Source organism: Balaenoptera ricei, chromosome 2 (genome assembly GCF_028023285.1).
Source record: "Balaenoptera ricei isolate mBalRic1 chromosome 2, mBalRic1.hap2, whole genome shotgun sequence".
Lineage (NCBI taxonomy): Eukaryota > Metazoa > Chordata > Mammalia > Artiodactyla > Balaenopteridae > Balaenoptera > Balaenoptera ricei.
Window position 1 is genome coordinate 175,918,636 of NC_082640.1, and position 27,937 is coordinate 175,946,572.

At 36.6% G+C, this 27,937-nt stretch overlaps 1 protein-coding gene across 2 annotated transcripts; it reads left to right on the forward strand.

The window, feature by feature from the left end:
- Positions 1-361: 361 nt before the first annotated feature.
- On the forward strand, positions 362-27,884 carry CPSF2 (cleavage and polyadenylation specific factor 2). 2 transcript variants are annotated; one of them, XM_059914853.1, is made up of 16 exons: positions 362-485; positions 2,995-3,055; positions 7,310-7,491; positions 8,566-8,725; positions 8,806-8,911; positions 9,922-10,051; positions 11,781-11,896; positions 13,033-13,220; positions 13,910-14,200; positions 20,685-20,785; positions 21,119-21,319; positions 23,172-23,324; positions 24,073-24,298; positions 25,424-25,723; positions 26,943-27,077; positions 27,478-27,884. In XM_059914853.1, exons 3-16 carry the CDS (start codon positions 7,343-7,345, stop codon positions 27,568-27,570), a joined length of 2,349 nt encoding a protein of 782 aa, XP_059770836.1. In that variant the 5' UTR covers positions 362-485; positions 2,995-3,055; positions 7,310-7,342; the 3' UTR covers positions 27,571-27,884. The 2 variants fall into 2 exon arrangements, with proteins under 2 accessions (XP_059770836.1, XP_059770837.1); XM_059914854.1 differs by lacking the exon at positions 362-485 and adding an exon at positions 982-1,027.
- Positions 27,885-27,937: the final 53 nt, after the last annotated feature.

Here is a 27,937-nt window from a genome sequence, read left to right on the forward strand (position 1 = left end):
ACTCCAAAGACCTTTAAGACGTTACAATGCTTTATTAAAACAGCCTCGGCCTTCCGCCCCCCGCCCCCCGCATCTCCTTTGAGCGCTTCCAGCATCATCACTCTATTTACATGCTCTTCAGTAAACAGGAGGTCAGAATAATTTTAACTCCGCCAAGTCTGGCTTCCTGTGACCAGGCGAGCCTGCGTTATCATTGCCCATGCCCTGAGTTTTAATTTTAGAACCCCTTTGACCCTGTTGTGAAACCCGTGCTCTCCCGGAATTGACCAGGAGGAGACTTTTCTCACTTGAGCTCCAGGGCTAACCCAGACTCTTTCGTTTTCCCTTAGATTTTGCATGGTTCCCCTCAGTTGTCATCAACATGCACGATCGTTATTGAGAGAGCAAGTAACTGATAGATAATTAAGGTGAAATGGTATCCGTCAGAAATCACTGCCCGGAAGGAATTTATGATACGGTGAAGGTTCATTCCTTTCAGTACACATGTATGTTGCTTTGAGCGCTGTGCTTGGTATTGGAGTTAAAAAGATTCACTTTTACACTTCCTCCATACATTTAACATCCATTCAACGTATATTCTTTGTGCCCACTTGTGCTAGCTAAAAATAAATAACATTGCCTGGAGACACCAAAATAGCTTTATAAAGGAGTAAATATTTGAGCTGGGTCACGAAGGGTCAAAAGGAATGTACTAAGCTCAGGAGGAGGTCATCCCTGGCTGCAGTACAGAGATGCAGAGACTTGAGAAGTTTTGGCGTGCTTAGGGAGAGCGGGAGAATGAATGCGCTTGAGCATGCAGTGTAAGGGCGGTTGGTGAAGGAACAGGGAGATTGAGGTAAACTTGTGAAGGACCTTGCCTTCCAAGGAAGGTGTTTAGATTTTATTCAGTATTTAGCCGGAAGTCAATGACTGCTTTGCACAAGGAAGGGGCATGAGGATATTTGTTTTTTAGGGTGGTCTCTGATAGCTGTGTGGAAGATCAACTTGGAACAGGAAAACTAGATGAGAGGAAATTGCAATCATTCAGGTAAGGTAATGAATGCCTCCTTTGAGGCAGGATAGTAAAGGATGTCAGACAGACATTTCTGAAATGTCAAATAGGATTCAACTGGTGGCAGCCAATTTGGTGCTAAGAGGGTGACTTCAGAATTTTTAGTCTGGGAGACTAAGTGGTTGGTGATACCATTAAATAAAGCCTAAGACATGTACCTAAAAATAGTATGGTGCCAACTTGCACTTTAGGAGTGGCAAAGCACAATGCTCTACAGTCCAAAGCATTGATTTTAGAGTCTAGAAATCTCTGCTATTACAGTAGCCTCTAGCTACATGTCGCTACTGCACACTTGAAAGTGTGGTTAGTTCGAATTGTGATGTGCTGTAATTATAAAATACACACTAGATTTTGAAGGCTCGGTACCAAAAAAAAAACTCAATAATTTCTTTAATGATTACATGTTGAGATGATAATATTTTGGATATACTGGGTTAAATAAAAGTAATTTCACCTGTGAAACTTCAATGTGGCTGTGAAAAAATTTTTTAATTACATGTCTGGCTTGCATGATATTTTTGTTGGACAGAGCTGTTCTAGTCTAGACTAATGATAGAGGGATTAGTGAGGAGGTGGGATTTGAGCTGGGCCTTAAAATGATGTTAGTCAACGGTGATGCCGGGGCAGCTTGCTGGCTCCCTCCATTGCCAGTTAAGGCATTCAGGTTCTGCTTTTTCAAGCAGTAGGAGGCCTTCAGAGATTTCTGAGCAAGGGATCCTATGTGCAGGGATGTTTTTGGAAGATTAATCTGGTAGTAAGGTATACGTTGAGATGAAGGAAGGAAAGGCTGGAGGCAAAGAAACAGAAACCCAAATGTAAGGTAATGAGGCCCTGTATTAAGGTACTTCCAGTAGGAATGGAAAGGGAATGATAAATGTACAAGGCATTCTCAAGGGGAGATAATCAGGAGTTGGTAACAGTCTGTTCAAGAAGTAAAGGAAGGAATAAAACAAGGAGTGTTTCAAGCCTTGGTTATTTAGATAACAATTAGGAAGCCATGTCATAGAGTTACAAGGTACATTTGAGTCTAAAGAAATTTAGTCTCAAAATAGAACCAGCAAAGTTGAAAGGAGGAAGTGTGCTGCTAAATACCTAAATACTCTCCTTTTTTATTTCCCTGTTTGCTCTGTCTTCTTTATCTAATCATGTATTTCAACTAGTTTTTCTAAAATACAGAACTACCTGTATCACGTCATCTTACTTGATAAGTGATCTTAAAATGTCTCTCTGTTGCTTGTTCTCTGTTCAACAATTAGAACTGGGTCCAAAGTTTCTAAGGCCTTTCATTAGCTGGCCCTTTTCTATTCATTAGGACTTTTCTTTCATTTTTTGCTTATATGAAAGTGTGCCAGGCTAGTTTTGTCACTGGTACTCGAAGTTTTTGTTTTATGCCTTTGATCATGTTATTCCCCTGTTTTGAATAACTTTTTCTCTTTGTCTCTTTCTGCCCACAGCCTACCAGTCCTTACCAATCGAATAATTTATGATCCTACCTCTTTTCTGATTCTCAATAACATAAGCTAATGACAGTTTTTTAAATCTTATTTCCTAAGCCACATATTTCAGCCCCTGATTAGAGCCAATTTCATGTTGTTTATTTTTGTCTTTTATTATCTTTGTCCTATTTTTTTATGTAAGTTTAGACTTCCTAAAATTATGACAAATTTATTTTTTTTAAAAAAGAACCATATAGGGACTTCCCTGGTGGTCCAGTGGTTAAGACTCTGCACTTCCACTGCAGGGGGCACTGGTTCCATCCCTGGTCAGGGAACTAAGATCCTGCATGCCTCGCCACACGGCCAAAAAAAAAAAAGGACCATATGTTATTCTGCCTGCTCACGGTCTTCACCTTAGGGCAAGACACAGACGTTAAATACCGTAATTAAAAACAGAAGTAAATCATTATACCGCATTCATGAGACTCTTATTTCTTTATTTTTTAGATTTTAAAGAACTCTTTCTTTGAATTCATGGTGTTTCATCCTATATACAACTGAGATACCAGTAAGTAAAGACTGTCTAATAAAGATACAGCTTTATTATATTATAAGCAATTGTAATAAAAATCTTTTCATCTATTGAAATCTGGGTCTGTCTGCAAAAAAGTTTTAACATGAACTCATTCAGTTCTACCTGCAAGAAACTTTGTATTTTCACTTCATACTCTAAATAAAGAAAGTGGGGTGGGGGGTAAGGTAGATTTGAGTAGGAAAAGTTTCTCTTAGGCCATTAATATAATTGTTGTACAGGGAGCTTTTTGGCAGGGAGATTCAAGTCCTATCCAAAACTGTATTTATAAATATTTTTCATCAGATAAAGAATTAGTAGCTTTGTATTTCTCATACCTTACAAATAGGAACACACCAAGTCAATATATTTTTTAATTAATTAATTAATTAATTAATTAATTTGACTGCGTCAGGTCTTAGTTGCAGCACACAGGATCTTTGTTGTGGTGCGCGGCCGGGCGCAGGCTTCTCTAGTCACGGTGCGCGGGCTCCAGAGCGCACAGGCTTCTCTCTAGTTGTGGCACGTGGGCTCAGTAGTTAGCGGCACGCAGGCTTAGTTGCCCCGTGGCATGTGGGATGTTAGTTCCCCGACCAGGGATGGAACCTGCGTTCCTTGCATTGGAAGGCGGATTCTTAACCACTGGACCACCAGGGAAGTCCCTAAGTCAATATATTTTTAATTTTAACTTATTTGTTTCAGTAACTATTTGTTAAACAACCACTACGTGTAAGACATGTGCTAAAATAGTAAGGATACAAAAATAGATCAAACCTAGTCCTGCATTCAGAGAGCTCTCCCAAGCCAGAGGCAATACATGTAAATAGGTAGCTGTTAATGGTGTGGTAACAGCACTAAGCTCATTTAATGCCAGCCATCTTCATTTATTCATTTAAGAAGCATTTACTGACCACCACTATGTGTCAGGCACCGTGGGGTGTTGGAATATAACTATGATCAAAATAGACCAAGTCTCTACTTTCATGGAGTCCTTATTCTGGTGTGGAGTTTAAGAGGAGAGAAGGGGATGGACAAAGTGAGTAAGTAAATAAGCAGCAAGTGCAGGTGGGCACTAAGTATTTTGAGGAAAATACACGTTATAGATGTAACTGAGGTGGGGATGGACTTTAGGGTGGTCAGAAAATGTTTCTGAGAGAATAAATTTGAGGCAGGGAAAATAATAACTCAAACTAGTTAGAGATCTTGGTGACAGTGGAGATAGAAGGAAATACTTGAGAAATTATTATACTTGAGAAATACAATAGAAGTAAAAATGCAGTACTTACTGATGGATTGGATGTGAGCAGCAAGTTAAGGAAGGAATCAAGGATGATGCCATCAGAGGCCAGATGGTCTTAAAGCTGTGAGATCGGGTAAGATCGCCTAGAGAGAAAAGAGAAAAGGAAGTCCTGCTGAAAAGCACTGCCTCATTTAGAGGTTGAGGGGAGAAAGAGGAATTAACTAAGGAGAGTGAGGAATGGCCAGTTAGATATAAAGAAAACCAGGAGTGGGTTGACAGAGGAGAAGAGGAAGGTGTTTCTGGGAGGACGGAGCCGTTAATTTTGTTGATTGCTGCTACGATTTCCAATGATTTGGGACCACAGAAATGTCTATTGGCTTCAGTTGTATAGAGGTTTGTCAGTGACGTTGATGAAAGCTCTTGTAGTGATAGGGTAGAGAAAGACGTCAGATTTAGTAGTGTGAATGGGAGGTGAGAAAGTGGAGACACATCTGTGGACAAATATTCTGAGAAATTTTGCTGTGAAAGGGGAGCGTGGAAATGATGAAGCAGTTGCAGGGGATTGGAGAATTAAGAGAGGGTTCTTTTAAGTTGGGAAATTCTAGAGTATCTTTGTATGCTAATAGGAATGGTACATCAGTGATACGTTGATGATACAGGAGAAGGAGGGGATGATTGAAGAAGTTATCTTTAGAAGAGAAACGAGAGTGGGATTCAGAGCACATACAGGGGATTGGCCTTGGATGAGAGCTGAGCTATTTGTTCCTTACGATAGGAGACACAACAGTATACATGCAGATAGGTTAACAGATACGGTATTTGGAAAATGAGGGGTTACTGTCTGATTACTTTTATTTTATAATTGAGGAATGAGGTGAGATTATCAACAGAGAGTAGGGTGGAGAGAAGGGTGCGTGATACTTGAGCAGAGAAGAGGAGATGTGAAATGATGGTCTCAGAGATGGAAAGTCAACCTACTAAGAAAAATCAGATTGATAGGTAGGACATAGTGCCTGTTTGAGATCTTTGGCCATGAATTTGAAGAGCAAATAGCATAGTTTTGTGATTGTTTTTTTTTTCCCCTTCTGGCAACATTGAGCTGCTGGAATAGACGAAGTGAGTGATTGGAGTCAATGAGGGTTGGGATTTTGCCCGGCTTGTACAAAGGAGGGCTAGAGCAGCAAGATACTTGAGAGTATTTGCAAAATAATCATGATGGATCACGGATTGATGGTAAGACATGAGTGGAGACAGGAGGGGGTCATGGACGGTGAAAAAGTAGTCAGTGGATTAGAGATACCAGTGAGGCTAAAGGATTTTTGCAGTGGGAATTCTAGAGTAAGGAAGGTGGGAGTGAGAGAGGGAGATAGTTGAAGGTGATATTTTGAAAGTGCTGCAGCTTATTGGTCATGATAAGGTCACGGTTGTGACTGTGGTGGTGGGTAGCTGAAGTGAAATGAAGATTATTGGAGTTGAGAAAGTCAAGGAACTAAGAGGTCAGTATTGAAGCTACTCAGAGGAAGACTGAGTCAGGAACTAAAGTCCTCAGTGAGTGAGGTCAGATTAATAGATGCCAGCAATAAGGAAGAATAGGAAAGGCTCACGGTGAGCTGGCTGGGCAGCGTGACCTTCAATGGGACTGGAGTATTTTGAGGAGGAAGGAGAAGACAGGTCGGAAGCTGCAGTGAGGAGGAAGGAGCACATCCTTCCTGCTTTGGAGGTCAGGGAGTACAAGAGGAAAGAAGGCCTCTTGAGAAGCCTGCAGGAGAAACTAGGTTTCTGTGAAGATGTGCAGGTGAGGAGAATGTTCAGAGAAGAGGTTGAAGTCCAGGTGAGTGCAGTAGTTCCAGAGGGCATGCTGAAAGGGTTTCAGAGGGAGAAGAGGTAGTGGATTGGGTCCAGTTAGATGTGCACATCAGTGATGGTGCATAACCTAGGAGTCTTGGATCTTTGGCTGTGACCGAGGTAAACAAGGATGGGAGATAGGGCAGGATTAGCCCCCTGACAGCCTGTTAAGAAAGGTGGGCAGTTTACCTTAGTTTGTTGAGATGACCTTGGGCAGATGGCGAGGGATCGTGAGATATGCAGTGACCTCTCTTACTTGCGTAGTTAGCCAGGAAAGGCTGAAACTGAGATTTGAAATGTTGCTGTGGAGTTGTACTTTGCTAATCAGTGTTTTTAATAACATCTGTTTAATAGCACACAAATTCTAGGTCCTAAATTCCAATATGTGTGTTCATGTTGTATCTTCTTGAAATATGTAGTAGGCGTCCTGACTATATTCTATCAAGTATGTGTTGAGCACCTACTATGTGTCAGTTTCTCTTTTAGGAATTACAAACATAAGGTACTACCTCTGTTTTTCAGTTGCTCACATTCCAGTGCAAGAGTTCTTAACATTAAACTCCCTGAAAAATACATGATTTTTTACATGTATATGGGCCTTTTCGTCTTTTTTTAAGGACTGGGGGGAGAAGGAAGGTCCATAGCCCTTTATCAGATTCTCAGGGGGGGAGTCCCTTTATTTAAGGACCACTGGTCTACTAGTAGAGAAAGACCCATAAACTAATAACTGTAATGCAGTGTAATTACTGCCATCACAGAGCAAAATAAAGGAGGAACAAATTTACCGTGAAGCATAAGTTCACTAATTTAGTATACATTTATTTATTGAGGAACTTAGTAGCCTCCATTCTAGGTAATTTACACATTATTTGAAATCTTCCAACATCCTTTTTATGTATATATTAATACTCATGATTTATAGACTAGGATACATAAGTGAGGAAAAGTTAATTAACTTGCCCAGAACCACATAGGAGTAGATTCAAATACGGGTCGGTCTGATTCCAAAATCTACTACTTTTCATTAAACCACACTGGGGAGCCACTGCAGGACTCTGTAAACAGGAGTGTGTAAGATTATGTCTGTACCTTTACACTTAGCAATGATGGAAATAGGTCTTTAAAATGACTTTTATGTTTAACTGTGTTTTTATTTCTGTTGAAAGAACCTTTTGGATTGTTGTTATTGGACCGAAAAAATGACGTCTATTATCAAATTAACTACCCTTTCTGGGGTCCAGGAAGAGTCTGCTCTTTGCTATCTTCTCCAAGTCGATGAGTTTAGATTTTTACTGGACTGCGGCTGGGATGAGCACTTTTCTATGGATATCATAGATTCCCTGAGGAAGTAAGTTACTGTTACTATTTCCACACTTTTAGTAAATCAACTTCTCTTTTGTACGCTGTTATACCATTTTGATGTTACACAGTATTTGCTTTTTTGCTCTAATTTAGTTGATAGTAAAATATTTAGTTTTACTTATGCCAAAGAGCCAAATAATGACTGTTTTTATTTGTGTAGTTTTGATTGACTCAAGCTGTGTTTATTGAAATTCAGCGAAATATTAAGTTAATTGTTACTTGGCCGGCGGAACTCAGTAGAAATTTTTGCACCCTAATTTTAGAAAAAGAGTAAGATTAAGTTTATAAGAATTTGAAGAGAGGAAAAACCTTCCTTGTAAAAGTTCTGCAGTCAAATCACATTAGCTTATTTTCTATTATCTTTTGATGCAATTCCTGTTATCATTTGATTCAATTTGAGAACTGGTGCTTAGAATAAAGACAGTGAGATACAAAAGGATACTAATCCATCAAAGAAAAATTTAGTTACGTTAGCAGTACTGTACTAATTATGGAAGGAACCAGGACTTAAACATTTAAAACACTTAGACCTTGTTGCAAAAAATTTTTTTCTTATTTTTTTGTTGATGAGAACATGTTATTCATTGACTAATTGAAGTTTTACTATCATGAATATACTGTCAGTCACCATGCTAAAAAGCTGAGACAAAAATCCATAATAAATATGTGGCCTTTTAAATATCCTTTCCTTAACAATTTCTTAAATTCTAAGCTGAGTTCTTGAACTTAAATTAATAGTATACAAGATAGCCACTTGAAATCAGCTTATGTGTGGTGTCTACTGTTTCCCTTTCTTTTTCCTTTTTTTAAAAAAATGTGTCTAGACACTATATATTTACGTGCAACTTATACCATAATTTTGATCTCTATGTAGGACAGCTGTAGTAATAGTTGAAATTCATAGGTAACATAATTTTAGCTCTTAGTTTTTCTCTTTTACCCCAGCATAGTCTTCGATTCAGAGTACTGAGAGGAATCAGAACTGGCAAATTAATTTTAAGTATCCTGCCTTTACCCTTGGGAACAAGACTGAGAAACAGTCATTTTGATTGTGTTCTAGGCATGTTCACCAGATTGATGCAGTACTGTTGTCTCACCCCGATCCTCTCCATCTTGGCGCCCTTCCGTATGCTGTCGGAAAGTTGGGTCTGAACTGTGCTATCTATGCAACCATTCCTGTTTATAAAATGGGGCAGATGTTCATGTATGATCTTTATCAGGTAATTTAAGCAATTGAAAAAAAATTTTTAACGCTCCTGCAGTGAGCATTTTTAACCTTTTATTTGTGTTGTTCTTTTAGTCCCGACACAATACAGAAGATTTTACACTCTTTACACTAGATGATGTGGATGCAGCCTTTGATAAAATACAGCAGTTAAAATTCTCTCAGATTGTGAATTTGAAAGGTAAAACATGTTTCCAGTAGCAAATAATTGGACTAATGGGTTTAAACTACTGAAAAGTACAAGGGGAATTTGTCATAAAAATTATAGGCACTATTGTCTGAAGAATAAAAATTAACATTTTTTCATAGGGAACTGTGAAATTCCCCAAAGTCATTTGAATTTTGAAGTATTCCAGACTAAATTCGAACAAAATGTAACAGCTCAGGCCTTTTCACATTTAATTTGGGAAAGACTTATTTAGTGTTTACTGTATATAGTGCACAAAGGTAGATGTGGCCAAATTCTCTTCCTGAGAGCTCACAGTTAGGTTGAGGACAGTAGATCAGATGTAGGTTGAGTAGCTCAGACGACTAAATGTAGTAATTGAAGTAAATGAAGTGCTATGGCAGCAAAGAGTAGAACATGCCTGAATTCTAGAATTGAACATTAAAAGAAAATTGTCATTTAATTAGGTCAGGAAGTCATATATTCAGTATACATTTTTCATCTACAGAGAGAATTATATTAAAACATTTTCATAAATTTGAACCCATAAATATGAAAAAATGGCACAAAATGGACTCTGAAGATTAGCCAGGAAGTAACAATGGTCTTAACAGTTTTGCTTGTACTTGTTTTCTGTACGATACATTCTTTACCATAATGAGATAAGAATTGTCAATTTAGAGGTTAGCGAAGATGGAAACACTTGATAATTATGTGGACAATAGAAATATTAAAATTTATTAGTTCATACGAAGTTATTAAATAGTAATGGCAATCTCTAGCCTTCTATTTATCAGCACAAATATATTTGCAAGAATATATAATAAAATGACAAGAGTGCCTGCATGGAGGTATGGGGTAGCTGGGGGACAGGCGGGTGAGACTTGCATTTCACTGTATGCCTTTTTACTTTTGAATTTTGTATCATTGCATATGTTACCTATTTAAAAATAGCTAAAAATAAATAACCTTTCTGTAGGGTTGTAAAAAGAAATCTGAGTACTGTCATTATCTTGTTGACATAGGTAAAGGACATGGCTTGTCTATCACACCTCTGCCAGCTGGTCATATGATAGGTGGAACAATATGGAAAATAGTCAAAGATGGAGAAGAAGAAATTGTTTATGCAGTTGACTTCAACCACAAGAGGGAGATGTAGGTATATCAAGACAAAAGCTAATGGAAATGCAATTTGTATTATTTCATTCTTTGGAGGGAAAATTAGAAACAAAGTTATTTTTTTAACTAGAAATCTAGAGCAATTTAAAAACACCAAAACAGTGAATGTTTTCAAAGTTATTTGTATTGTAAGGGAAAAAGGTTGATATGAGATAAAAGACATTGTTTTGAAATTTACATGCAAATATCCACTCTATAAAACAGATATCTCTCTGGAGATGTTGCAAAGGAGATTAATTTTTGTACAACAAATAATATTTTATATGTTCTTGACCTGCTATTTAGAGGAACTTTGCAGGTGGGGTTTTTTTGGGTTTTTTGTTTTTAATAAAGTCATTAATACCATCTAATATAACTATAGTTAAAGTCAGACTCCCTTTAAAAGGGGACACAGTAGTTTAATTTTAAAACTTCATTTCGTACTTACAGCATTTCTATAAAGTTGTTTTGGCTTCTTTTGTAATTTCTGTACATCAAGTACATAGCTATTCTATATTAGATTACAGTATCCTCAAGATCTTTTGTATCTTATTAAGAAATATTTAAGACTAATAAGTTGAATTTTAGGCTCTTGTAATCACAGGTTAATGAGGAAAGATGGGTATTTGAGTAAATGGTATCCAAACATTTTGGGAAGAAACTTGGTTTGTGTCTTTTTTTACCACATAATAAATAAATTTCAGGTGGATTAGAATTAAATAGAAAATGAAACAGTATTGGTGAGTCTGATCTCTTGATTTGGAAAAGACTTTGTAAGCAGAGAGGCAGTGGACCAAGTTGCAAAGGAAGATTGCTAGATTTGATTACATACAGGTTTAAAATGTCTGAAACAGACTAAATTAAAGACCTATAAATGAGGGAAAATATTTACATCAAGTTGAGCAAAGACTTATTTATAAGACCAGGTATTAATCGATCAAAAAGATCCTAGTTGCAAAATGGACAAAAGTTATAAAGTCAAAGAAGCGAAAATTTAAATGATAATGATTTTTTAAATTAAATACTGTTAAAATTGTTTTTAAATGGTAGTATTTTTCTGGGAAATATTTAGTGAGTTGGTCATTCTTTCTGGTTGAACCTTTCTGGAAAAGGGAGCGCTTTCTGAAAAAGGTTAAACCTTTCTGGAAAGCCATTTAGCAATATCATATATTCTAGTAAATACATTTCTAGGAATGTGTCCTAAAGAAACAACTAGAAATGCAATTGAAGCTTTTTGCAAAAGTTTTCTTTGACAGATTATTTATAATGGCAAAAAAAAAAGTAACCTAAATATCAATAAAGGGAAATGACCAAATAAATATTGTACCAACACAACAGAAAGCTTTTATAATTGTTAAGAATCAGATTTAGAAAATGATTTTAATGTCATGGGAGAAAACTAGGATATAGAGCTGAGTATATAATCATATACATGGGATATCACCTTTGTAAAACACATATACCTATATACGCATAGAAAAATTTATTTATGTACTTAGCAGATAATACCCCAAAATATTATATCGATTATCTTTTGAGTGATGGTACTCTGGAAGAGCTTAATTTTCCTTTTTTGAATTTACCAGATTTTCTTACCAAGGAACACGTATACTTTTGTAGTTAGAAAAGGAAAAAAACCTTATAAAAGAAGTTATTTTTTAGGTAAGAAAAGCTATTGTTTATTTGAAATGATATAAAGTATTCCTCTTCTTCAACTTCGTTATAGCCACTTAAATGGATGTTCCCTGGAAATGCTAAGCAGACCCTCTCTACTTATCACAGATTCATTTAATGCTACGTATGTGCAGCCCAGGAGAAAACAAAGAGACGAGCAACTTCTGAGTATGTATTGCATACTGTCCTTTGTACAGAGCTGTGGAAGTGCATGGTAGTATGAATTACTGTTTATTCTGTTCTGTTTGACATTTTTCTTGTCATATGAGATTGGCTAACTCTAGTATTTTTGAAAAAATATTATGTGACCATATCAATATTTTTACAAAAAGATGCTTTAGTTGTTTTGAATTTAACTTCTGTGGGATAGGTATAAAGATTGGTTTCTTCCTGCCATTCAGCACATAGCTAGCTAGCTCTCACTGGTATATGTCTAGGGAACATCAAAATATATAAAGATTTCGTATAAATCTACTAGAAAAACATTTACACTCTAAAAGAAAAATGAACAAAGGAGGTAAATGAGGGTGCAAATAGTCTGCTGATTTTGGTGTTTGGGTGTTTTATGCTCTAACCTAGTAGTCTTGATTCTAAAGAGATGTATCTGGGCCATCCCTGGTTGCTTCTGCTTTGGCTTGAGCCCTATTACCTTACATTCTTTTTTTGTAAGCTGCATGGGAATTCAACAGGGAAAATTGGATTCCACTTTCAACATGTTTGATACCACTGCCTTCATTTTTCTACTTAAAAACTATGACTTATAAATGGTGTTACTCTAACTTTAAGAAGGTTTTCAATTCTTGGTATTTTTTTGTTGTTTGTTTGTTTTTGCTAGAGTTTGATTTGACTAAATATTTCCAAACAGACTTTCATCTAGAAAGTCTTTTATTGGAAGAGAGAATATTATTTATCTTTTATTCTACAGGCATACATACATACAAAACATGTATGTATTAATCTAAACTATAAATGTGTGTGTATAAATTTGGGAATTATGTTTTATAATGAAGTTCATTGAGGTAGGCAGGTGAGACCAGAGTGACCTGGAAACCCAAGGCTGATTGCATTTGCCCTATTCACCCAATTTTCCCAGTATACTATACAAATGTCATTTTCTATGTGTACAATGGGTGAAAGGGTTGGAAACCACTGATTTATAATTTTTCAGTGAAAAAAAAATCGAGAGTTAGTGGCATTCTTATAAACTATAGTCTTTATAGTAAAAACATGGAGATAAAGTTATCTTTAATTTTATAGCAAAGTATTGTTATGTTCTATAAGGATTTTACATTCTTGTTTTCTAGCAAATGTCCTGGAAACACTTCGAGGTGATGGAAATGTGTTAATAGCAGTGGACACTGCAGGCAGAGTTTTGGAACTTGCTCAACTCCTTGATCAAATTTGGAGAACTAAAGATGCAGGATTGGGTGTTTACTCATTGGCACTCCTAAATAATGTCAGTTATAATGTGGTGGAGTTTTCTAAGTCCCAGGTTTGTTTTCATGTTATCATTTGTGATAAAGATGTTTGCTACAGAGATTGGGCTTATGGAAAACAATGTGTTAATTGCCCTTTGGATTTTCTTTTTCTCTTGGGGTTGATGATAATAATGTTGGTAATGATGATGATGATGATAAAAACTAAAAATCAACCACTTATTGTTCTGTACACTTTGTGTATTATTTCATTTAATCCTTGTATATCCTATGAAGTAGGTTCTGTTTTTGTCCCCATTTTACAGATTGGGCAACTTGGTTCTCTAATGCTTAGTATCACAATCTGTAAAATGAGGGCAAAAATAGAACCTACTTCATAGGATATAATTGTTAGAATCTGTTTTTCTCTTCCTTTTGGATAAGTTCTTTCTCTTGCAGTAGCAATGTCTGGGGTAAGATATTCATTTAGAACTTATATACTGTCTTCTGAATAAGATTTAAGGTGACTTATAACTGAAACATAATGCAGAATTAGATTTCTAGGGATGAACAGTGGTCTGGGAAGATCTGATGGGGAATAGAAACAGACAATAAGCTGCTTACTAACATGGTACAAATATAAGCAACCATTGGTGGAAAAAAGACTTTAAACAAGATGGAACTTGAACTCCTTGACTATTGTAGGATACATTGAGGTTATAATACAGTATTTTCTAATTATTGTCACCTTTTCCCCCCATATTAGGTAGAATGGATGAGTGATAAATTGATGAGATGTTTTGAAGACAAAAGAAATAATCCATTTCAGTTTCGTCATCTCTCTCTGTGTCATGGTCTTTCTGACTTGGCTCGAGTACCTAGCCCTAAAGTGGTACTTGCCAGCCAGCCCGACCTGGAATGTGGATTTTCAAGGGATCTCTTTATTCAGTGGTGCCAGGACCCTAAAAACTCGATCATTCTAACTTACAGAACTACTCCTGGGACTTTAGCACGTTTCCTAATTGATAATCCTTCTGAAAAAATTACAGAAATAGAGGTAAGTGCTTGTATGTGAACTTTATCTTTTTTCTTTTTTGGCCACTGTGTGGCGTGTGAAATCTTAGTTTCCTGACCAGGGATTGAACCCATGCCCCTTGCAGTGGAAGCAGGGAGTCTTAACCACTGGACTGCCATGGAAGTCCATGAACCTTATCTTAAAATTGTTTGGGGGGTACATTATACAAGATGTTTATAACAGTGACCCAAAATAAAACTTGAAGTTGTTTCAGGATTTTTATCTGACTAACAGTAGAGAGGTTTTAATAGCACACATTTCAGAGCTCCTTAATTGGATACTCTCAGTATTAAACCCTTCCATGGTACCCTCTGGAACCATACCCAGAGAGTATGCATATATGCTGTATTCTTATTCACTCTTTGAAATATTCCTTTCACATCCTTCCTGTAATTGAAATCTGGCTATTTCCTAATGATTTCTTTTTCCTGTAGCCTTCTCTTTCATGCTTTGTGTACTTTGGGCGGGGTAGGTATCCTTGTTCTGTGTTGCAGCTTTCAAGCCATTTCTCTTCCCTCTGTAGTTCATGCCGTCAGACTTGAAAATACACTGACCCCTCCTTGTTTCAGACACTGATCTCTTGGTCATTCTCTGTTGTTCATCGGTGACTTTAGACCCTGGTTCACAGTCTTCCAGTGCATTCATACTCAGGACTCTATTCTTGATGACTTTAGCATCATATGTATGATTTATCCAGTTTCTTGGCCCTCTCAGTTCCTTGACACCTTATTTCTTAATGATCTTTTCCTCCACTCCACCTCAGCCATCCCTTCCCATGATCATGCTGTCCACTCCCATGGTCATACCTTTAACCTTGTTATGATCTCCAGATCTCTCCCTCAAGCATCCCACTCTGGTCTCATAGCTGACTTTCTCTAGTACTCTCATGCCAACAATTCTTTGGTCCCATTGGGACTTTCAATTCATGAACCTCACCACTTCTGCTAATCATCATTGTTCCATCTTCTGGCTGTGTTGGGTCTTCATTGCTGCGTACAGGCTTTCTCTAGTTGTGGTGAGCGGGGGCTACTCTTCGTTGTGGTGCATGGGCTTCTCATTGTGGTGGCTCCTCTTGTTGCGGGGCACGGGCTCTAGGCACGCGGGCTTCAGCAGTTGTGGTGCGTGGGCTCAGTAGTTGTGGCTCGCGGGCTCTAGAGCGTAGGCTCAGTAGTTGTGGCGCACGGGCATAGTTGCTCTGCGGCATGTGGGATCTTCCCAGACCAGGGCTCGAACCCTTGTCCCCTGCATTGGCAGGCGGACTCCCAACCACTGTGCCACCAGGGAAGCCCCATATGTCTAGGGTTCTTTGCCCTCTCACCTTGTTAGGGGTATTTCTTCTGTAGTTATTCTTTTTCTCTCCATGATCTATCACCTCTTCCCTCTACTTGGTGACATCCAAAATAATTTTTACTATTCCTCCTCTGTTCCCAAACTTGTTCTTCTCTGAGTCTCCCTCATGTCATGGACGAGCAGTGCTTTCCACATATTTATTCAAGCCCCAAATACAGAAATTTAAAAAATGTTCATTGAAGTGTAATATATACTGAAAAGTTTGCATATTGTAAGTGTACAGCGTGATGAATTTTCACAAATTGAACACACCTGTCCAGCTTACACCCAGATCAAGAAGCAGACTCTTACCAGTACCCCAGACACCCCCTTTCTGATCCTGTCCTTCCAAGGGTAACCACTATCCAGGCTTCTAGTGCACAGATTATTAAAATTTATTTTCAGTTCCTTACTTTTCTCTCACTACCCATATCCAATCCAGCAAGTCCTATTGACTCAACCTCCACATATATCCTAAATCTGTCTACTTTTCTCCATCTCCACTCCCAGTCATCCTAGCCCATGCTAAGTGGTGTTGCCTGGACTGTGCAGTGGTTTTCTAATTGGTTTCGCTGTTTTTACTTTTATACTCCCTTAATCCTTTCTTCGCATAGCGGCCAAAGACATATCTTTCCCTTTCACTCTGTCTCTGTCTCTCATTTTATTGTGGTAAAGCCACATAACATTAAATTTACCATCTGAACCATTTTTAAGGGTCCAGCACAGCAGTGTTAACTATATGAACAGTGGTGTACAACAGATCTCTAGAACTTTTCATCTTGCAAAAAGTTCTATACCCATTGAACAACTCCCAAAGGCATCTTTTAAAAATTCATCATTTCATGTCATTCCCTTGCTTAAACCCTCAGGTGGCTTCCTTCTACTCTTTGAATAAAATTCAGACTCCCTACCTGGGCTTTCAAGATCCCACTGATTTGATCTCCACCCACGTTTCTGACCATATCTCATTCTACTTTCTTTATGCTCTACACTGCTTCACTGCATCAAGGTCTCCTGCCTCTGATGTTCCTTCCCAGCTTTGCACTTGGTCACTCCTTGTCATTCAAGTCTCAGTTTAAAAGTCACCTCCTCAGGTAGGGCTTCTCTGACTACCAGTCTACTACTCAGTTAGTTGCCAACCCATCACATTACTTTATTTTTCCTAGCTCTCATTACTATCTGATATTTTCCTTTATTTGTTGTCTTCCTTTTCCTACTACCAACTAGAATACAAGTTCCATGAGAAAGGGATCTTGTGTTTTTATATCCCTAGCATCCAGAACAGTGCTTGGTACATTGAAGGTCCTCAATAAACGTGTTGGTTGAATTCATGAATGACCAAATAGGTGAATAGGCAATAAACCAGATTTCTTATCATGTTAGATAAGAGTTTACTATGTATGGTATTTTTTCATCTACATTTATCACTCTCTAGAGTCAAATCTTACTCATTTAAGAAGAGCAAAAACAGTAAATGAATAAGGATTAATGAATTGGAGTAAATTTGATTAGGAAAAAGAAATAACTTGGAGGTAATACAGTGAAGGACTAGGGAGAAAAACATCTTAGGGTTGATTAGTCTAGACATCTGTTTTTGAATATAGCCATTAATTTTAGATATCTTAAATGAAAAATAAGATGGAGAGTAAAATTTATTATAGCAACAGGCATAAACTAAATCATGGGGTAAATATTCTGTCAAAGTTTATTTGTGGTTAAGATAGAGATCTGTGTAAATTGCTGAGAGTGTGGACTACAGGAAAATAATGACACTTTTCTAAATTGAACTTATTTCCAAGTAAGCAAATGTGGGATGCCAGGTGTAACATGTAAATCACTCTTTCATCCTATATAGTAGAAACACTTGATTTTGGTTTAATTTTTTTTGTTGCTTTTTATTTTAAAATAATTTCAGTGTTAACAGAAAAGTTATAAAAAATAGTATACCCAGATTTCCCAGTTGTCAGCATTTTACTGGATTTGCCTTATGACTTCTTTTTATACATATAGACACAATATTAGATATTTTTTTGAAAGTAAGCTGCAGGTATTCCATCATTACCTCTAAACACAGCAGTGTGTATTACCTAGAAACAAGGACTCTCCTGCAAAATTGTTGTATAATACATCCGTTGAAATAAGGAAATAAGCACCGATATGATACTACCATTTCATCCACTGACTCCACTTGACTTTTGGTGAATGCTCCAACAATGTCCTTTATAATTACCCTTTCCTTTTTTGTTCTGAATCCCATCCAGGATTACACATTACATTTAGTTGTCATGACTTGACATTTTTGAAGCATATATATGTTCTAGATTTATTTTTCTGTTCACATACAAATATCTATATGATTTTTTAAAAAAAGAAATGGGGCCAAATTATCCACATATTTTTGAACAGTGAAAGTAGGTACAGATTTACTTTATTCAATACTTGGTATTAATAAACTTTCAAATGTTTTTGAATAAGTGAATGAATTCTTTTTAATAATTCTTTAATAATACATTATGTATACGTACTTTGATTATTTAATCCAGTGGTTCCCAAAAGTATGGTGCAAGGACCCCTGGGGACTACCTGAGATGCTTTCATGGAGTCCACAGACTGTTTTTCATGATAATATTAAGATGTTATTTGCCTTTTACTGTGTCTACATTTATATTGACGAGTGAAAGCAATGGTGGGTAAAGTGCTGGTGCCTTAGCATAAATCAGGGCAGTGGCACCAAACAGTATTAATCACTGCATTTTTCAATAACACACACTTGTAGTTCAAAAAAGTCAGTTTCACTTAAGAATGTCCTTGATGAAGCAGTAAAAGTTATTAATTGAATTAAATCCTTTTACTAAAAAGGTTTTCTTAATAATCTGAGTGCCAAGATGTGAAATATACAAAAGCACTTCTGTTGCATACTGAAATATGATGTTTGTCCTGAAGAAAACCACTTGTGCAATTGTTTGAGTTGTTGAGTTAAACTAGCCACTTTTTTTTCCCTGAAACACTGGTTTTACTTGAAGTAATGACATAGTTATTCAGACTTGGCTATTTGGCAAATATTTTCCCAAAAATAAATAATTGAGCTTGTGGATCTAAGGAAAACAATTGACAGAATTTCTTGCCTCAATCTGATAAAATAGAAACTTTCAAGTGAAAATTAGAATTTTGGAAAACTTATGCCCGTCACTGTGAGACTGACAAAAGACTTTTCTGATGAGATTGGTGGTGATATTTGCAAATGTGATTTTTAAAAATATTGTCAATATTTGTAAGATCTGTGTAATTTAGTGAACTAGTATTTTCCAAATAACTAATGCATGAAGTTGCAAAATAATGTACAAATAAAAGATCCAGTCAAAGTGTAAGATAAATCAGTAAATTTTAGTAACAGAGTACAAAAGTTATCGGTATGGTTACAGATTCCACATTACAACTAACCTTTAAGAAACTACCACTTTCTGAGTTTTAATGTAATATCAAAGAAGAATATTCATGAAAAGGCTATTTAAAAATTCTTTCCAACTATTCATCTGAGGCTGGATTTTCTTCATATACTTTAACCAAAACAATATATTGCAAGAGATTGAATGCAGAAGCAGATGTGAGAATCCAGCTGTCTTCTGTTGAGCTAGATATTAAAGAGACTTGCAGAAATGTAAAATAATGCCATACATCTTAACTAATTTTTTTTGCTTTGGAAACTATAATTATCTTTTGTAAAAAATGATGTTAATGTTAACATGTAATGAATGGTTTTATTACTTTCTAATATTTAACAGATAAATATTTTATCTGTTAAATAGATACAGATAAATATTTTTAGAATCTCTCAGTTTTAATTTCTGATATGGTAAATATTAATAAATATAACCCACAAAACCCAAAAATTCTTTGAAGTTCTCAGTAATTTTTTTTTTTAACACTTTTTTTAAAAAAATTTATTTATTTATTTTTGGCTGTGTTGGGTCTTCGTTTCTGTGCGAGGGCTTTCTCTAGTTGCGGTGAGCGGGGGCCACTCTTCATTGTGGTGCGTGGGCCTCTCACTATCGCGGCCTCTCTTGTTGCCCAGCACAGACTCCAGACACGCAGGCTCAGTAGTTGTGGCTCACGGGCCTAGTTGCTCCACGGCATGTGGGATCTTCCCAGACCAGGGCTTGAACTCGTGTCCCCTGCATTGGCAGGCAGATTCTCAACCACTGCGCCACCAGGGGAGCCCTCAGTAATTTTTGAGAGTCTAAAAGAGATCAAAAAGTTTGGGAACTACTGATTTAATCATTCTATGTTGATGGATTTTAAAGTTATGTCCAGTTTTTTACTATTACAAACATTGCTGCCATGTACTTTTTTTCTTCATGTTTGTGTGATCATTTCAGTAGGATAAATTCCTAGAAGTAGAAATGCTGTGTTAAACGACAAGCACATTTTTAGTTTTAGATGTTGACAAACTGCCTTCTAACATAGTTGCACTAATTTTCCCAGAGTGGATGAAAGTACCCTTTCCCCATTAATAATTAGCATTGCCAATTTCATAAATTAAAAGATGGTATTACATTTAAAAATTTTTCAAAAATCATTAGTAAAGTTACATATCTTTTTTTGGCTATTATTTATTTTTCTTATTTTATAAATTGCTTGTATATCATTTTGTCCTTTTTTGATATGTTGATCATCTTTTTTCTTAACTGATTTGGAAGAGCTCTTAGGACAAAGTAGCTTCTGATAGTCAAATAGTGCTGCAGATAATTTTCTCAGTTTCTTTAAATTTCATGAGATTTAAAATGTCAGAGGTTTTTTTTCCCCGTCACCGTATTTATTCACGTTTTCTTTTGGGTTTTATGTCATATGTAGGTCTCACCTACACCAAATTATAAAAATACTTCTCTGTATTTTCTTTGCCTGATTGGTGATTTTTAGCCAGTTTGACTTAAATTAAACCCATCCTGGTAATGTGACAGCTCAATTTTAGTACTAATCTAAATAGGGTCTGTAATTGCACATAATGGAAACTTGAATAATTTCAGAGGAAAATTTAGTTTAAAGATGATGAATCAATTTAGAGATGTGATGTATCTCACACCCCACTGCCTTAACCCCCTAATATTGATGTTTCCTTTCATCTGCTATTTTTCTGTAGTTGAGGAAACGTGTGAAACTTGAAGGGAAAGAACTTGAAGAATACTTGGAAAAAGAGAAACTAAAGAAGGAAGCTGCTAAAAAACTTGAACAGTCAAAAGAGTAAGTTGTTTTCAGACAGATTAGAAGTTTATATAAGTAATTTGATAACTTATTTCTAGGCAAAAACGTTTAATTGAAAATATTTAAATTTTCTTTTGACTTTATTACTTTTATTACATCTTTCCAGTGGTGCTAGAATACTAAATCCTTTCAGTGCTAATGTTAATATGTATGTATTAACTGGCAGTTAATGCCATATTTCACAAAATATCAATCCAATAATATTATCATTATCATTGAATTAATAGTGAATGTTAATTTATTAATTTATAAATATTAATTAAAAGCCTTTTGGGGACTTTATGACCTTTATCTTTTCCCAAACTCCCTTAGGGCAGACATAGATTCCAGTGATGAGAGTGACGTTGAGGAAGATATTGACCAGCCATCAGCTCATAAGACTAAGCATGACCTGATGATGAAAGGTGAAGGTAGTCGTAAAGGAAGTTTCTTCAAGCAGGCTAAAAAGTCTTATCCTATGTTTCCTGCCCCAGAAGAAAGAATTAAATGGGATGAATATGGAGAAATTATCAAGTATGTGAGCAAAAGTTTTTCTTTCTTACAGATTGGAGGTAGTAACTGTATTGTCATTTTAGCTCAAAGAATTTGGTGTTTCTGGTCATCATGTACTTAGTTTCTGAGTATCTCAGCTTGTAGTTTGAAATGTAAAAATAGAAAGGTTGAGGAACATATAGAGAGTTAATAATAAAGGAAAACTGGTAGTTTTATTACTTAGGTATGTGAAATGTTTAAAACGATGATCAAGACTCTTTCCCGCCCTCCCCACTTAAAAAGAGGTAAGGGATGTGCATTGGAGAAAGACATATGATAGGAAGAACTTTTGATGGCTAAGGTTATGTTAAGTTTGGGAAATGGGTTATGTCTCAAGTAGTGTTGCACACATGTTTTAGTTACAAGAGGAATAGGAGATAGTGTGAGTGGAACCATAGAAAATCTACCAAATCTATACCCACTATTAGAAAAACAACTGAAATCACACATTCTGATCACAGATTTGAAAACACTACTATCCTGAATAAAGATCAGTCAGTGTCAACTGCCTTAGCATAATGCACGCTGTCTTTCACAATTTGGTTTCTCCCTACTTTTCTGTTATATTTCTCTATATTTCTCTTACAGCAGTGTGTGTTCTCCACTCTGGTGGTTCCAGCCTTCTCTCAGTTTCCCCCTGCTCAGCTTTTTCATGTCATGCATTTACCCATGTTCTTCCTTCAGCCTGGTTCTACCTTCCCATCCCAAGCTTTCAGGCTGCTGAATCTGGCCTCACAAACCACTGGAAAACTTTCCTGTCTCTCCCTTGCCACCGCAACACAGTTAGTTCCCTCTCTTTTACTTTCTTTGTAAATATCTTGAGCATATGGTCTTAGGTCATCCTTGAATTTAATTAGGAAAATTCTACTGTTTACTTGGCCCTCTAAAATAGTAGGGAGAAAAACTAACAATCTAAACCGTATTGGTGAGTTTGCTTACCGTTTCACTAAATTAATGGCCACTCTGTTTATCATATGGACAGTGCTCTTTAGCTTCAATTTTCTTATCTGAAAAATGGGGGTAAGAATACAACGAGGTTATGCTTTTTAAGGCACTTAGCATAGAACCTGACTCATAGTAAATGCACTTTAAGTGGTTGCTACTACAGTTGTTATGTGGATTACAGTTGGAGATACTGGGCTCCTGCAGCAATCTAGATGTTGGGTGACAGAGGCCTGGATTCTCAGGAGTGTGAGGGGATTTGGGGGTAGGGCATGATCAATATAGAGATTAGAGAGAACATTAAAAAAAGTTTGCTTTTTAATTTTAATGTAGAACTCTCTGATATTGGAAAATAGTTGTGCTAGTAGTTTGTTGAAATAAAGATGAAGGCTTTTGAGGGAGCTAATGATTTTGTATCTCAGGTTTCTCTGTAATGTGCAAAAATGGAGAGTCATCTGCTTTCATTGGGCAGGGAAGGAATAATGTGGGTGTCTTAAGGAAACCAAAGGAGATCTGAGATTTATAAGGACTGGAAATTGACAAGAGAAACCACAGAAATTGAGAAAAAGAATTACTGAAACAAATGCAGGGCCAGGTTGCAAGAATACTTATGATAGCCACTAAGGTCTTCTAATGACGTGTCTAGGTAGGGCCTTTTCACTCACCCACATGGTGTGTTTTAAAGTGTACTCCTTGATGGTCATGAAGAACGTAATATATGCAGTCATCTGATAATTGATATTGTGAAGTTGCATTGACTTTGGATCAAATGTGTATTTGAATCTTGATATATGTGAGGAGTCTAAAAATTATGCCATCTACTAATTAGTTGTATGTATTAAATAATATTGGCTTGCTTGTTACTACTTCTAATTAGAGACTTTTTATTTAGACCAGAGGATTTCTTAGTGCCAGAACTTCAAGCTACTGAAGAAGAAAAAAGCAAATTAGAGTCTGGCCTGACAAATGGAGATGAACCCATGGATCAGGATTTATCTGATGTTCCTACTAAGTGTATTTCTACAACAGAATCTATAGAAATAAAGTAAGTGCTCTTGTTGCATTTTGAACATAGACTACGAGGTAAAATTTCAAGCGCTTGAATCACATAATTTACATTGTTTCAAAAGTGAGATTTCCGAATATCCTCTAGTAAGTTTGTGCTTTTAAAATTTAATTTTTTTCTTCTTGTGAAGTATGGTGTTTTTTTCCCCTTCATTAATGATATTTGAATGCCAAAATGAATTGGTGGTGAGGAGGGGGTTAAACTTTAAATTGTACATGTATGTGAAGAAACATTCTTTCTGGTCTTTTTAGTAAGTCTAGTAGCAGGTGAGCTTGTATAATTCCAAGTTCAATTTTTCTAAACGCTTGTTTAGTAAAATAAACTTCTTGACTCAAACATCTCTGCGAGTGCATTAACATCTTAAAAATACCACTGTGTCTTAAAAATACCACTGTGTCTTAAAAATAACCACTGTGCCTTAAAAAATTGTGAACCTTTTTTTCCCTTTCTATTTAGTGCAGTTAACACCAGTAAATGATCATTTTGGAATATATTTTTTAAAGTTATCAGAGAGCAAAGTGGCTTTTTGTCTAGTGGTATCATCTGGTATACATTCTTGGGTATGGCTAAGAGCTCAACAATACATATTAACAGTACAACACGTGTATCCCTCAAATCCTCATTCTACATATTGATACATTTCTTTCCTGATGATAAAAGCCATTAAAAACCTAATTTTAGAATTAACTTACCAGAAAAGTAAGCTTGAATAATCATCTAATTACAGAGCCAGGGTTACTTACATAGACTATGAAGGACGCTCTGATGGGGATTCCATTAAGAAAATCATCAACCAGATGAAACCACGGCAGCTGGTCATTGTCCACGGACCGCCAGAGGCCAGTCAGGACCTCGCGGAGTGCTGCCGTGGGTTTGGTGGGAAAGATATTAAAGTGTACATGCCAAAGCTACATGAAACAGTCGATGCCACTAGTGAGACTCATATCTACCAGGTAAGTATGCTGGCCTTTGAGCCACATAGAAATAAGTACTTTTTGTTGCAGATTAGGACAGATAGATAAGGAATACAGTGGTGAGTGAAACAAATGTGGTCCCTTGTCCTAGCAGATTTTATAGTCTGTGGGGCTTGTAACAAGGAAATAGCATTTATCATACTGTTATACCTCTGACAGAGGAAGTACAGGATGCTATGAGAGTATAAAGAGGGAGATTCCAACCCAAATTTGGGAGGTTTAGAAACAGTTTCCCAGAGGAAGGGATAACTAGGCTGAATCCCGACGGCTATTCAGATGGGTTGTCAGGGTGGTATATAGAGTGGTAAAGAGAGGGAGAAAAAGTGTTCCAGGCAGAGGGAACAACATTTGTGAAAGTATAGAGGTGAGGGGAATGGGGAGTGTTTAGGAATTCACACGTTTTCTAAAAATTCAGAAACGTTAAGGTTCTATTCCTAATTGAAAAAAACGGAGACAGGTATAGAAAACAGGAATGGCACAGAGGAGGGCTTGATTAACTCATATCTGGTAGTGGGAGATGGTATCAGGTAAGGCAAGAGTGATGTCTATATTTGTTTGGAAAAAATGGATTGGAATTCACCAGGCAGCAGCGTCATTCTGGGCAGAACAAGAGGAAGCAGCGTTCCAGGAATATGGAGGTGTGAAACTGCGTGGTATATTGAGGAAACCCTAAGCCGTTCAGTACTCCTGAAGTAGCACCAGGTCCTAGGGGATGAGACTGATCAGTGGTTCTCCACCCCGGCTACACATCTGGAGAGCTTTGGGGGAGTCAAGGGGCTCAATGTTCTGGCCTTAGTCTCACCAGTTATATTAGAATCACTGGAGGTGGGACCCTGGCATTAATGTTAAAAAAAAAAAAAAATTTGCCGTGTGGTCCCAATGTACAGTCAAGGTTAAGAACCTTTACTTAGGAAAGTAGACAGGGGCCCTATGATTTTACAGGCCATTAGGTCATTACCAGTTACAGTGAAGATCAGATGAATGAAAGATTTTCAAATTTTAATACACAGTACTAGAGTTAGAAAATGATAATAGATCATATTTAATTGTTAAGTTATACTCTGTGGGCTTTATTTCTCTCCCTCCCCTTTGCATCATATCTAGGTGAGATTAAAAGATTCACTTGTCAGCTCCCTTCAGTTTTGTAAGGCAAAAGATGCTGAATTAGCTTGGATAGATGGTGTCTTAGACATGAGAGTTTCCAAAGTGGACACAGGAGTTATTTTAGAAGAAGGAGAACTAAAGGATGACGGAGAAGACTCAGAAATGCAAGTGGATGCTCCTTCAGATTCTAGCGTTATAGCACAGCAGAAGGCCATGAAAAGTCTGTTTGGAGACGATGAGAAAGAAACAGGTGAAGAAAGTGAGATCATTCCTACTTTGGAACCCTTACCACCTCATGAGGTAAAAAGCATGTGCTGCTTCTCTCTCTCCTTTAATTTTTCATCCTTTGAATGTTTTTTTAAATGTTTTTAACCATTTAAAATATGTCATATATAGGCTCATTTTGGAGTTTTAAAAAAATTACTCAAGATATGTCTCAGTGTGCGTGCGTATGTCCTCTATGGCTAGAGAATGATAACGATAGTAAGGAAACCTTAAGCAGATCTTCTTATAAGATACATAATTGTTTCATGATTTGTTTTTCAGTATGGAGTTTTAAATATTAAGTTTGATGATTGTGAGGGTCACCTACCTGCTTCCAGTCAGGAGATTTATAATTTTCTAAGAATGTCATACTCTTGTACTCCATTTTTGTGTGTTATTGATTCAACTTAACCACTTTTGGTTTTGATACAGTTAGAAATCATTTATTTCCTATAGGTATAGTTTTAGTCTAGTATTTTATTTACATGTTCTCAAGAGATAGCTAGTTAACTGGCAGAGCTTTCAGGTAATTAACTTACAGCAATATTAAAACTATATTATGAGAGTCTGACACGACTGTCAAGTGATGTCTTTGGCCCTTCTGTGCAATAAAGAATGGAGAGACGGCCTCTGTCATTGGATTCCCTTCAAGTACAACAAAATTGTGGGGAGGAATTAGGAACTTTCTTCCCTCTGTGCTAAAGCTGGCACTCTTCAAAGCAACTTCAAAGCGTATGTCCTCTATGGCTAGAGAATATATTCAAAGCGGCGGCATTAGCTTGAACCGCTTGCCTTTCTGATTTTAAAACCCACGGCATTCACTGTGAGGGAGGAAGGAAAGTGGAAGTGGGATCAGGGGAGAATTATCCTCTGAACTGTATACAAAGGACTGGGATCTGGAAAATGAATTTTTTGTTCAGTTCTGCCTACTCGCACTCTAGTTGACCCCCTTAGGCAAGTGGGGGAGTGAAGAGCATAACATTATCAAATGTCTTTCTGTTATTATGAGGCACGACTAATAAAATTGATTGTGAAACATTCAGAAAATGTGAAGGGCTTTGTAATGTAAAATAATGAGGTAAAATTCAGACTAACAACTTGGAATGTGATTTATAGTCTTGAAATGATCTGTCAAAGGAATTCAGGGGATAATAGGAAATATCTTAGAGATCATGTATTATTTCACTTTATTCAGTACAACTGTGTGTCTGGTGTTTTATTTGAAGTTCTTCTTTCCCCTTTAACCTTATCTAAGGTTCCTGGACATCAGTCAGTTTTTATGAATGAACCAAGACTGTCGGACTTCAAACAAGTTCTTTTAAGGGAGGGGATCCAAGCTGAGTTCGTAGGAGGTGTACTCGTTTGCAACAATCAAGTAGCAGTCCGTAGAGTAAGTGTGTTCTTAAGAAGGGCTGAATTGAACAAATGCTCCTGATGTTTTGTTATTTTGAATTCTGTAATTCTTGATTGAATTAATTTTACAAACTGGAGATCAGTAATTTATAGTGAAGACATCACATTTATAGTGATGACCTTGACGGCTTTTAAAAGTGACTCTCAAAGACGTGATATATAATTTTATTGTAAATTTTTATTATTTGAATCCTGTGACATTTATGTGTCTATGTAAAATTCATGACTTGAATATTATATCCATATTCTGTGAATCAGAGCAGTCCATTTCTTAATCAGTCATAGAGCAATCTGGTTAATATATTTTGGTTATTATGTCTGCATATTAATGGATAGAAAATCTGCTAAATAACTTATTTTTTTTACTTGGTTTCTAGACGGAAACTGGACGCATTGGATTAGAAGGCTGCCTTTGTCAAGATTTTTATAGGATAAGAGACCTTTTATATGAACAGTATGCCATTGTGTAAAGGACATGATGTCAAGAAGTATCTGTTTGACCTTTCTAAGAAAAAAGGATTCTTACTCTAAGCTTTTGCTTTTTCGTTTTGTAACATACAAAAGGAATCTGCCAGAAAAACTTAACATGCATTAGATTTTTAAAAATGTAAATAGAAACCATATTGCTAATGCTCAAATGAGCATGCTACCTTTTGGCTTTCAGAGTGATAGAGATCCTTACAAGTGTGCAGGCCCTGGAGTTGAAGGTGACTGGCTTCCTTTAGAGACCCCTTATTCTAGAAGGGCTTGTTACTTGAATAAAACAATGCAACTTGGCAAACCAGTTCATGGCCTTAGAGAAACATGTTTGCATGAATTCTTACAAACTGTTTCTTA

Excerpts from the sequence above, each read along its gene's own strand:
- CPSF2 (XM_059914853.1), top strand. The coding sequence starts at position 7,343 with ATGACGTCTATTATCAAATTAACTACCCTTTCTGGGGTCCAGGAAGAG. Across the intron at positions 8,726-8,805 it reads TCATGTATGATCTTTATCAG|TCCCGACACAATACAGAAGA; the intron begins GTAATTTAAGCA and ends TTGTTCTTTTAG. Across the intron at positions 24,299-25,423 it reads GTGAGACTCATATCTACCAG|GTGAGATTAAAAGATTCACT; the intron begins GTAAGTATGCTG and ends CATCATATCTAG.